The 13,106-nt window shown below is 35.6% G+C and overlaps 1 protein-coding gene across 21 annotated transcripts in view; it reads right to left on the minus strand.

Annotated features, from left to right (window-relative positions):
• Positions 1-5,829: 5,829 nt before the first annotated feature.
• The window catches only part of STXBP5L (syntaxin binding protein 5L), a 441,734-nt gene continuing 434,457 nt past the window's right edge, over positions 5,830-13,106 (minus strand). For 18 of the 21 annotated variants that reach the window (XM_071214767.1, XM_071214762.1, XM_071214765.1 and 15 more), the window contains 2 exons: positions 12,414-12,634; positions 10,754-11,897 (listed from right to left, as the gene is read on the minus strand). In XM_071214767.1, the coding sequence (XP_071070868.1) occupies positions 11,856-11,897; positions 12,414-12,634 (263 nt within the window). In that variant the 3' untranslated portion in view covers positions 10,754-11,855. Of the gene's footprint in view, positions 8,253-10,753; positions 11,898-12,413; positions 12,635-13,106 lie in introns of those variants that run through there. The other 3 variants (XR_011648664.1, XR_011648663.1, XR_011648662.1) reach the window with 2 other exon arrangements.

Genomic DNA, 13,106 nt, shown 5'->3' on the forward strand with positions numbered 1-13,106 from the left:
AATAAAAGCTGGTCAGATAAAAGAAAAACACAAAAATTGAAAGCTACAATAACAATTAAAAGTCCCCAATGACAATTGAAAATATAAAGACAATGGAAATTATAAAATACTTTGGAGTAGTTCTAAGAAGAATGTGTGTATGAGCACGTGCTTGTGTGTCTATAAGGGTTTTTGAAAGAACTACAAAATTTTACTTAAAATGTTGATTTACATTTAAAAACCTAATGTTCTAGGACACAACAATTCAGTGTTTTAAAGACGTCAATTCTCTCTAAATGAATTGATAAATTTACCATAATTCCAATCGAAGTCCCAACAGTGTTTGTTTTTTTTAGAAAAAAGATAGATGACATAAGTATCCTAAAATTCACCTGGAGAAAAAGTATCAGTACCTATCAAAATTGACTAAGAATGAAGATATCTATCAGATACTAAGACATATATAAAACTAAGTTTGATAAGGCACAGCAGTAGATTAAAGAATTTATTAGACATTTACATATGTATGGGAAACTAGTAAAATGCCATTTCAGGTTAGTGGGTCAGTCAAAAATAAGGATTAGGTTATCTATTTGTAAAAATATCAAGATTCCTATTCTCAAATGTTCATCTAATACTAGGTTGATTAAAGCCTAAATATAAAAAAACTATAAGACTGAAGAAAATATAAGAAGATATTTTTATGACTGTAGAAGGAGAAACCTTTAAAACAAACTCAAACATTATAAAAGATTTACAAATTTCATTACAGTAAAAGAAAACACAAGCATGAAAAAAAATGACATCAATAAAGTTAAATCATGAAAGACACTGAGCAAAAATATTACAAAATGTATTGGTACGGATGTGTTGAAAATATTACAGTTATGTATATTTTGTCCTGCTTACTCTTCCCTCTTCACCTCCAATTACTTTTCCCTTCAGTCATTCAGCCAGTGTGACTCAGGAAAGATTGAAAACCAAATACAACTTGGGGAAGAGAGGATGTGGGAAGTCTCTGGTAGACAGGAAGGGGAAGTAAAAGGAAGTCTTTGGATCCAGAAAAAGAAAGAAGGTGAGACATATGTGTCCTGGATTTCCTCCCGATGTGTTGCTCCCAGAGGGGAGTGGTGAATGTTAGATTGAGGACTGTTTTAGTTTCCTTAAATCAAATACCATAAAATGTGTTGGCTTAAACAATGGGGATTTATTAGCTTACAGTATGAGGCTATGAAAATGTACAAATAAAAGTATCATCAAGGCAGTGCTTTCTTCCCAAAGACCAGCTGCCGTAGATCCTTAGCTCCTCTGCCACATGACAAAGCACAGGGCAGCATCTGATTTCTCCCTTCTCTTACGGGTTTCATAGCTTTCAGTTTCTTGATTCCATGGCTTTCTCTCTCTGTGTGTATTCATCCAATTTATAAAGGACTTCCGTAAAAGGATTTAAGACCCTATTGAATGAGGTGGGTCACACCGTAATTGAAATATCCTTGTCAAAAGGCCCTACTTACAAGGGGTTTACATCCTCAGGAATGGATTAGATTTAAGAACATTGATTTTCAAGCGTACATACAGCTTCAAACATAAGGAGGAAGGTGAAAGTAGTCCGTCTCCCTATTTGGAACTCTGGGAAGAGTGTCTGCAGAAGAATGAAATAGGCGAGGCAGAGAAAGGACTTGATGTTGCCCTCCTGAGCTGTTCTCAGCTCCTATATGGCATGGAGGGCATCCGGAAGCATGCCCCATGGGAAATGTAGATGTAGGAGGTAGTAAAAATAAGAGTCAATGAGATTGCCATAGGGCCACTGGGGCTAGACACGGGTAGGATGGAGATACTGGACCATGCTTTAGGCTGCAGCGTGAACTTAGGGGCCAGGGCAAGCTAAAGAATTCAAAAGGTAGCCTAGGTGCAGCTGATTTAGCAAGTGAGGACAACAGGGTCCTGTCCAAATCAAGAGTGCAATCAAACAGTCACCAACTGTACTTAAGTGCATATCAGTGAAAGGTATTCAGGGGTTAGAACAGAGTAGCCACTATTATAGGGGGAATCACAGGATCTAGAGGGCAGCATAAGGGCCAGCAACTCCTTACCCTTGCCAAGAGAGCATACAAAGCCTTTCCTATATCCAGAAGTTATCTTGCAGGGAAGAAGAGGGAGAGAATATTTGACTGACCTTTAGAAGGGGATTCAAAAGCAAGGAATACATCTGTAGAAAATAAAAACTACATTAATTTCCAGTTATAATAAAAATAATAGACAACTTGTAACAAAGAGTCTGACTTTGATGTTGACTACTGACTGCTTTTTAAAATTTTTTCTTTAACAGCCAACTTTTAAGCCTCACCCTTCCTTCTTCTGCCCCACATCTGGAGCCTGGATGCTCCCTCTTGGGTTGCTGGTAGGAGGTTCAAACCTTGCAAGTCCCTGTACACAAGAAGACTCACCTGGGCCCCACCCTCTAACCATAATAAAAAACCCAAGCCAAATCTTTGTTTGCTTTCTCAGGCTACTTTAGAACCAGCTTGGAAGTCACCCTCCTCTTCCCAGAAAGTCTCATTATGGGAGTATTAAAGTTTTTTTCATAAACCCTCTTAATGGGTCTGTTTGGCATCAGTCTTGACATCCCAACCAAATTTCAAGTGGGAGTCCTGCCTGCTTCTGGAGGGTGGACATAATACAGCTGCTTAGAAAATGTCAAAATTTATGACATTCCCCCCCAAAAAAGTTATGAATAGACCAATCACAGAACAGGAAATAGTGTGTGATTAAACATGTAAAAAGGTGTTCAGCTTCACCAGTAATTAGGGAAATTCCAATTAAAACAATAAGATGCCATTTTCAGCTTTCAGATTGTTAAAAAAGGAAAAAAATAATATTGAGAATGAGTGAAGATGGAGAGAAACAGTCATTCTTATACACTGGTAGAAGAATAGTTTGTCAATGTTTATTTCAAAGGTTTGATGAGCATACTGTTTGATCAGCATATCCATTTAGTATCTTCCCTAAAGAAAAGTGCCCATAGGCAAAAGGCATGTACAATAATATTCATCATCATTTTGTTTATAATATCAAGAGATTGGAAAGTATCTAAACATTTATTAACAGGGGAATGATAACAAATTATAGTTTGACACCATGTAATAATATATATGAGTTTAAAAGATTGAATTATAAGTACTGACAAGACATAATAGGTGAATAAGCTGTACAATAATAGAAAAGTAGAAGGAAACACACTAATAACTTGTTACTTTAATAAGGGTAGGAAGTGAGCAAGGGATGCTTTCACTTTATATTGTCTAAATTTATTAAAAATATATTACAAATATACATCCATGTATTATTTGTGTAATTAAAATTTTAAAAAATATTTAAAATAATTGTTGGATTTCCAAACCAGCTCACAAAACCATTGTTTAACCCATCAAATAGCAGTCCATTCCTTATATCCATTGCTTGGAAATGGTAGTGACATGCAAGTAATTCAAGAAAATCAAATCATTTTATTTTTTATAACTTTATTTTGAAACAATTTCAAACAAAGTATTTGGTACAATCTCACTCAAATGGAAAACCACATTCACGTTTTGCTAATTGTTTTATTATGTCATTTATAGCAAAAGGTCCAATCCAGGAGCCTCTGTTGTATCCAGTTGTTATGCCTCTTCAATCTCCTTAAATATGAAACATTCCTGCCTCTTTCCTTCACTTTTATGACTCTGAGAATTTTGAAGAATGCAGAAAATTCATTTTATAGGATGACTCAATTTGGTTTTGTCCAATATTTCCTCATGATTAGACCCGGATTATGCATTTTGGGCAGGAGTACCATAGCAGTGATGCTGTGTTCTCATGTCAGTAATGATCTGTTGAGTGGCACATGATATCAATTTGTTCCTTTACTGGTGGTGGTAACTTTGATCACTTGATTAAGATGGTGTCCTCCAAGTTTCTCTACTGCTAGGATATATTTTTTCATTATATTTTTTGCGATGATTTTTTGAGAATATGTAAATGTCCTATTTATCTCACTTTCACCCACTAATTTTAGTATTCCGCAATATTTGTTATCCCAATAAATTATTACTATAATAGTTGCCAAATAGTAATTTTCTAGTTTCATCGATATTTACTGATTGGTATTCTACTGTAAGGAAGCACTTTTTCTTTTCCCTATTAACTTATTTGTATCAGTGTGGGCTTGTGTTTACCTATTTTATTCAACTATTTGCATTACTTTTGATGCTCAAATTATCTCTGACTTGGTCTGTGGGAATCCCTTCAATCTGGTTTCTGTGTCCTTTTTGACATGTTCTTTGAGCACTTATTTTTTCATACAAAATGATGTTTCAGCCTTGGAATCAGCCATTTCTCTTAATAGGGTATATAGTATTTAGAAATAAAAATCCAGGCACTAGTTGTGCTCATTGCTCTTCAGCTGTCATTTCCAGTACTCTGTGTTCAGAGTAGGAAATGTGTATCTACAACACACACACAAACGCCATTATAAGATATATGTATCCACAAATTCATACTGATTGCTCCAAATCTAATCCAGTATTACAAGGTTCGTTTTTGCTTTTCTTTTTTCCATATTTGTACCTCCCTTCTTCATCAGTGAGAAACCAGGCTACCATATCCTAAATATATTTACTTAATTGCCCAATCCCCTGTAGGTAGCAATCACCTAACTGTTGGGCTGCTATTCCAGCCTCCTGCAGTCTCACATAGCTCACCATTACTGACTGCCTAAGGGGAGCCTGCCACCCAGCTCCATCACTATCCTCCTATGGCCTATCCCTCTCACTCTGCTCCAGTGCAGTCCTTGTGTGCTGCTGCCATCACCAATCTGCTCAGGTGTGCCCAAAAGGGAGGGAAAGAGGGAAGGAGGGGAGGGGAGGGGCAGGGAGGGAAGGGGAAGGGAGAGAGCCAAATCAGAATTTTAAATATATAATGCATGTATGTGAAGTGTGAATGACAGTAATTCAAATATGGATACTTTTAAGGAAATTATGAAGAGACGAACTGGATATCTGGATTTTAAAGTCTTTGTATTTCTAATTGAAAAACATTTAAGTCTAGGGTTGGTGTTTTTTTTTTTTTTTTTTTTTTTTTTTTTATCCCTTTCTATTTTTATATGGAGCCAAAAGTATGAAGGATATTGTGGTAGTGGGGAATATTTTCCTGAGATAGACAGGATTTGGAAGAATAAAGTTATAGTTTATTAAGGCCATAGTAGAGGTAAATATAAGTGCTTGAATAGGAATTAACTACGCTAATAAAAGCCAGAGGAGCAAAAGAGCTCATTTTCTGGAAGGGCTTTGAAGGTGTCGGGTCAATGAACGTTCATGCCAGCCACTAGGTGGTGGTGTAAGCCCATCGTAGCATTAAGTCTCCAGCCTGATGGTGAACAATGCCAAAGCTGAGAAGAATTGAGGTCGTGAGGTCTGTGCATTCCATTTGTAGGTACATTTTATTTAACCTCAATTTCTTATGGTCCATTCTCACCAAACATATTTCTATTTTGTATTTCACTGAAGGTGGAAATTAGTCAACATCGTAAATCATTTTCAAAATCTCCAATTTGATCAAAACTATTTCTAGCCTTTTGGCTTAATAAAATGTACCTAAAACCTATGAGTTTGGAGAACTTTCGTTAAAACTTTTTTCATCTTTTCAGTTCAGATATGCTGTACATTGTGCTCTACCACTCTGTGCCTTTTAAAATACAATTAGACCTTGAAAAACCAAGTTCACAGCATTGAAAATGAGGGTCTTACCTGTGTCCATATTTAATCCTGACAAAAATCATTAGTAGTGCATGACACCATGACATAAGAGAACATATATGTACAAACATATACAATTTTATTGATATCTCTACAGACTACAAGAATTTTGTTAAGTATAGTCACAATTGCTGAGTGCAACAGAAAAATAGTAATTTGTCATTTTTCTGAAAAGATGCAAAAATTCTGAAGATGAAAGGAAGATACATCAATGATGTCATCTGTTTCTTATTTCCTAGAATAAAACATCACATAATTAAGTACTAAAAATTATAAGTTATTAGAGATTTTGATCCTGTGTACAATTGTCCAAAACCACCAACTAGTTTATTTTCTGGCTTTGCAGTTGACAAGGGTGAGCTATTACCAGAGGGGAAGCAATATGACAGATATCGTGCTCTGATTTTTTTTTTCTCATTGTGGATTATCGCCTTTGATAGGCTGGACACTCATTTTTCGAAGGCATAAGCACTCTCTCAGGGCACTTGAGGTCAGATAGTAAGTTGCAGGCATTCTTCTCTCTTTAAACACATGTCCAGTAACTAACAAAATAAATCCAAATTGCCCTGGGAATTAAGACAACCAGAGTTGTTCTCCCTTCTTGCTAATACCAAGTTCAATAAAATGTTAAGAACAGGTATCTGGTATTCATGTCATCTCCAAAAGAAGAATGAATAAGAAATTTGGATCTGATTTAGTAAATAATTGTTTTGAGAATTGGAACTATCCAACTATTGAGAATTAGTTTACCACTTAGCTTTATATGCTGTTGAATTTACTGGGATATTTCTGGTATTTTGTCACATATGTAAAACAATAAAAAACCAAGATGTTTGAACTGGAATATTTAATGCATCATTCATGTAAGAGAATACCACAAATACAGAGTTATTAAGACTTAATGGAGCTTTGCCTGGTCAGAAATTTGCACTCACTTTTGTTCTTGTGTGAGGCCAAAGCAAATAACAATCCAGCCCCCAGAGGTGGTGCTGGGCACAAGCCAATGCAGACAAAGGAGCCTTCCTTAGTTGGCCGTAAAGCAGTGGTTTTTAACCTTGGCTGGATATTGAAATTACCTTGGAGGCTTTAAAAAATACTGATGTCTGGTTCTGATCCCAAGGGATTTTTATTTAATTGGGACTTCTAAAAGCCCCTCAGATGATTCTTACGTGCAGCCAAGATTGAGAAACACACTCCTAGATAAATACATAAAGACAATTCCTGTGCTTCTGGTTCCTCATCAAAGCCTCTACTACTTCATTCTGGCTCTCATGTCTCTCCCCATCGCTCATACTCCAAGTTGGCACTTCCTCCTCCTTTCCAGACTCAGACTTCTCTATTTTGCATCCAATCCTTTCAGTTTTATTGTTCTTTTTGCAAAAATACACACTAAGTTTGCTATGCTGACAACCATCCTCCTTAGAATGGCGCGTTTTGGAGATAATGCTCAACCAAATATATGAGTTAGTGGCAAGCATTTCTGGCACCCAGGGCAGTGTGCATGCAAAATAGTACCTCGTCAAAAACAGGGTTGAGGCTACAGTTGGGGCTACAGAGAACAGAGGTGAAAAAGTTGTAAAAACGACCATTGTTTTTCCTGACAAAGACGACGACCTAATACTAATGCCCTAACTCCTTTTGGCGTTGCCCTGTCCGAGCCAATGTGTCAGGTTACAGTGCTGTTTCTCCACCCCCACAGGGGCAGGCTGTCAGAACACAGATAGATTGCTGGGTTGCCTCAGCGATCCTAAGCCAAGGAGATTTTTTTAGGGTACTCTGCCAGACCTGCTTCAGTTTTTCCTTCTGCACAAACATTTTATATCTAAATATTTCAAGGACTCTCTATTAATCTTCTTCTACCACCCTTAGGCATATTATTTTTTTTCTCTCTCAAAGCCATGGTGACCCATTAATGCAAATAACAGACAGGTGGTATATTTAAAATTGGACAGGTGGATTACATTAAAAGGAACACCAACAGTAAACTTATTTAAGATCCTTAAAAACTTTGAGGGACAGAGACATGGATTTTGATTTATTAACTTGAGAATCACTCGAAAGTTATATAAAAGATTTGAAATATTGTCTTTATGACTGATTTACATCTCATATGAGATGAAAACATCTCAGTTCTGTTACTGTCCTTCCAAAGTTGCAGTCAGACAATCACCCTGGTGGTAACAGGGACACTAAATCTGGGGCTGAATGAAGTGAAGGAAGCAAAGTCTATAACTTCTGCTTTTGTAGGGGATTAAAATAAATGATGAAGTCCAAGATGAATGGATGCTTTCATGGTCGGAATTATTGCTCATGTGATTAGAACCAGGAAAACAAATACTTCCAGCTTCTCGTTGATGAATGGCATGGAAAGGTCCAATTTCTGCTGAAACTCTAAGAAGGGCTTATCTCTTGAGGGAGTCATAGGGAAATAAGGTTGGTTTGTTGAAATCTTAGTTTGCAGGCCTTATCTTCTGATGACACCTTAGGAAATATAATGTAATTTTGATGAAAACCAAGGCTCAAAGTCATTTTCTCTCTCATTGTCCAAGTTATTAGTAGTATTTTTCTAACAGTCCAAAATAGAGGAAAGACATATAAATAGTAAAGATGAGAGGAAATATGCAAAAAAGTATATTGATCAAAAAAATCATTTTCCAAAGATGATGATGATTAACGTGTGTGTGTGTGTGTATTCACTAAAGTCAATGCAATAGAACAAAAATGTCCAAAGAGAAAAATCACATCCACGTTAGAGTCTTGTTATTGCTATCTCTTTTGAATTATAAAAATGATTTTGATACAGTACAACCTCATTAATATGGATTCCACTAATCAGGAGTTCGTGGGATGAAGTTATATTAAGGACAGGATTATTAAAACAATTTTGAATGAAATTTAAAGTACTAAAAAGAACCCATTTCAAGCATTTCAGAAGAACCTATTTACTTTCAATCAATGTGTTAATTATAAATTTTTGATCTATTTATTCACTGAAGCCAGAACTTTAAGCACGTTTATTGAGAAACAGTATATTGTTCTTTTTGGTGTTTTCTCTGTAAGATTTACAATATTCTGTATTTGTTATTTTTCACTGATTTATATAACTTTTTACCCAAATTGCATTTTATTGCTTATGAACATGTACTTTTGGGTGTGCTAATTTATCTTAGACACTGTGCACTTAACATGCTTTTATATAATAAAGTGTGTATTATATATTCACCCTAGGTAATCTGTATCTTTAAATGATGTGGAATAGTGGCTTTCCCAAGGGATATTTGGCAATGACTGGAGACATTTCTGATGATCACAACTGGGAGGTTGCTGCTGGTGTCTAGCGGACAGAAGCCCGGGCTCTGCTAAACATCCTACATGCACAGGACAGCCCCCCACGACAAAGAATTATCTGGTCCAAAATACAATAGTGCCACAGTTGAGAAACTCTGATGTAGAACAAGTTAAACCAAGAATTTAATATCATTTTGGACTGAATTCCATTATTCCTAAAATAATATTATTACTAAAATAACTAATATTTTACTCAGTTTTTCTTTTAATGACACAAAGATTATTTTTTCAGAAAGTCAGGAAACTGGATTCTTTCAACTGATGGTACAAAAAAGTGCATTGCAATTCATTTGCCAATGTTTTACAAAACCTGATCTCAAGTTTCTTTAATACTTTTACTATTTAATTCTGTGTGTCATGTCTGTATTATTTTCCAGTCAGGTTCTGATTCACTGAGGCTGTTCACAGGAATCTGGGGAGATTCACAGAAAGGATCTTATAAGAAATCAGGGGAAGTGGATGTGGCTCAGGCAACTGAGCTCCCACCTACTACATGGGAGGTCTGTGGTTTGGTTCCTGGTGCCTCCTAAAGAAGACAGCAAACTGGCATGATGGGCAGGCATAGCAAGCTGACATAACAAGATGATACAAGAGACACAAGAAAATATATATATATATATATATATATATATATAATGAGAGACACAACAAAGCAGGTGGCAGTTTCCCAGTGGCTTCTAAAGAAAATGAGCAAGACAGTGAGCTGAAGCAACCAGCAGGCACAGCAAGCTGATGCAGACACAAGAAAAAACATGAGAGACACAACAAAGCAGATAATGGAGGTGGCTCAAGCGACTAGGTGCCTCCCTCCCACATTGGGGTTCCCAGGCTCAGATCCTGGTGCCTCCTAAAGATAGAGTGCACAGAAAGTGCAAACCATGAGGGGCTGGCCAGAAATAAATAAAATAAACCTTAAAAAAAAAAAGAAATCAGGAACATTCAAGGACTCTGAATAATGCTATCTTGGTGTACATTTTCTGATTCCTTCAATCATCATTATTCTTCCCAATATTATTGAGAACATTGTAAAGGAAACCCACTTCAAAAACATTCACCATTTTAAAAACACAAACAGAAATACTACTTTTTGGCTATTAAAATAATCTGTACTTCAGAGAAATAGTGAATTCTTAAGAAACATAAATGTAAATCCAGTCAAACTGATGAACCAAAACTTAATAAGCCAAAACTCTTAATTAAAAAAAATCTTTTTGAAGGAACAATATATTACAGGATGGGTCAGAAGTCTGCATGTATCATTCCTATGACTTTCAACATCCAGAATTATGTTAAATAATGAAAGCAAGTGTCTTTATTTTGTTTTGCCTTTAGTGCTTCCCTGTTATAACTTTTTATCGTGTTAAGGACCATATTTTACGAGAGTTTTTAATAATATTTATTTTGTATCTGTTGATATAAACCTGTGGTTTTCATTATTTGGCCTAATTAGTGATGAAGCCATTGATTTTGTATCATTAAACTTTCTATGTATTTCTGCTGTCCACAACGATGACCAAGATGAAGATAGCAAAAGTAATACTGTATTTTAAAAAGGTTTTCAATATGATCTGAAATGAAAAGTGTTCTTCTAATGAAAGCCCTTATTAATCAGAAATGTAATAAATCAGAAACTCTTTCCCAAAACATTAAGTGAGGTTTTACTGTATCATATGAAACAGAGTGACCAGTTTGATCTGTGAAGGCCAGGCTTCTAGGAGCACCTTTGGATTGAAGACCACACACGGGTTTGATAAGTAAATATAATATGTAGTTGGCAGATAAGGATACAAATGCAACTTAAAAAATATATCATTTTTGAAACTACACCTAGTGTGTATGAAATTTCACATCTCAAAGATAACTGCACTGTACCTATAGTCTAATTTCCCCAAAGTTATCATCAACTCTCCTATAGAGTAAAAGACAGGCGTCCCCCCTCCCCACAAAAAAAAAAATGCTTTGAGATGACCCAGTCCTGCATGGTGTGACTAAAAGCAGCAACCCATTCTGAAGGTGATAAAAATGGAAATAATTGTGTTGGGAATAATTTACTATACTGGCAATATTTGATTATGATTCAGAACCATGAATGATGTAAAATATGGAGAAAGAAGAATGTTAATCAGCCTCTTGCCATAAGAAATCAATAATCTGTATAATGAAAGTTATAGATGAAAACTCTGGTGGTTTTGTTTGTTTTTGGTTTGGTTTTCTTTTACAGGTGGGTATGGCAAATATACTTGAAATACACTAATATCTTCTAATGCAGATTTTTAAAATTGTAGGGTGTGGCCCAATTTATAAAAATAGTTTACCATAAATCTTTTTCTTCTGTTACAACATGCTTCCTTCTTTTCCTCTTAAGATGTTAATTTATCATGCAAAGATTTTTTTCATTAAGTGCATTAATGCTTTTGTTTGTACAGGATTTTTTCAAACTAGAAGGACTCCCCATGTTCCTAAAAGTAAATCCTTAGCAAATGACATGCCAAGATGATAGCTCCATTCCACATGGGAAAAGGCAAATTCACCCATATCTTGGGATTTTTAACCAGGGTTCCAGGCTTTGGTTGTATAACATCTCTGATTAAGTCTCCCTTATGATAACTTCAGATGGACTGTAATGGAACATTTTGTAGAAGAAACTGGCTTCTAGCAATTGAATAGTGATGCTGGGAATAAGTTTCATTTCCCTGAATAATGGTTTCTCCAAGCAGTCACAGCTTCTTTAGAAGTTTAGAATTGGTACCATTTCTTATCCTTATATTTCAGCATTAACTGTAAAGAAAAAAATAGTTATAAGATGTTTTAAAAGTTCTTTAAAAGTGCTAATCACAGCAAACCCATATTGAGCTAATCATGCATCTCTAAATCTCATAACTTATAAAATTATATGGCTTTCTTTACTCTGTGAAATAAAGTGCATATGAGAAAGATAAAACAAAACAAAACAAAACAAAAAACAACCATCATCAATCAAGCTGTAAAGACTCAGCTGAAAGGAAATGACTTTTAATGAATGCAACAAAATGGAGTGTGTGGATCCCAATCTCCTAAACTCTTCACGCCTTCTTTAGAGGTCATATAATCTATTTAAACACCATTTACGTAGCTGGTGTGCAGCATAGATCCAGTATATCAGAATCATTAAATAATTTTCATTTATATTATCCCTAAAGAAGTATCAATATATTACAGTATGTAAATATCTCCCAAATATTGAGAGAAATGTAATACTTACAATGAGACCCAGGGTACTATAGAAAGATGCCTATATTTACTCAGATAACATACCTCATGTGCATGTTTGGAAAATGCTTCTGCACTGGTCATCATGCCTGCAGTTTTCTCTTCCAGCTCTCCTAGCCTCTGTCCTCTTTCATCAAGTGCAATCCGAGCACGAGTCAGCTCTCCCATCACCCCTCCAGCAGCGCCTTTCATCCCTTCTATACCACCTGGTCCAGGAATGTGTTGGGCAAGGCTTCGAGATGCTTTTCCTGCTGAAGCTTCCCCAACTGGGAATTCAAGCCATACCAATTTAAAACATTTTTGTCAGTAATTCAAATATTCAAGTCTGTCACCAAAACAAAATACTTTTTATTAAATTTTGCTGTCATAATTCTCATTAAAAGAGAGATGTTTTGGCCCTGTCATATGTATGTGTTTGGAGATGTTGGCACTTACTCAAGAAAAATGCCTAAGAAAGAGGTTGTGGGAAATATTATTACCATATGTACATATAACTTTAAAAAAAAATGGGTTCCATAAAATATGGCATAATTGCATTTCTTGATATCACTGAATTGGGTTGCTTATATTGTATGTGACCTTGTACTTAACCTAAATTAGTGTCTTTCAATCTCAGATCCAATTTTTCCCTTTAATTTCTGCTCAGGTATTCATTCCAACCTTTCTCTGTTCATCTTGATATCAGCTGTTCAGATGATTTTCTTCATTTTTTCTATTTCCTTTTTCTTTCTTTCTCTC

Source organism: Dasypus novemcinctus, chromosome 4, assembly GCF_030445035.2.
Source record: "Dasypus novemcinctus isolate mDasNov1 chromosome 4, mDasNov1.1.hap2, whole genome shotgun sequence".
NCBI classification, from domain to species: Eukaryota; Metazoa; Chordata; class Mammalia; order Cingulata; family Dasypodidae; genus Dasypus; species Dasypus novemcinctus.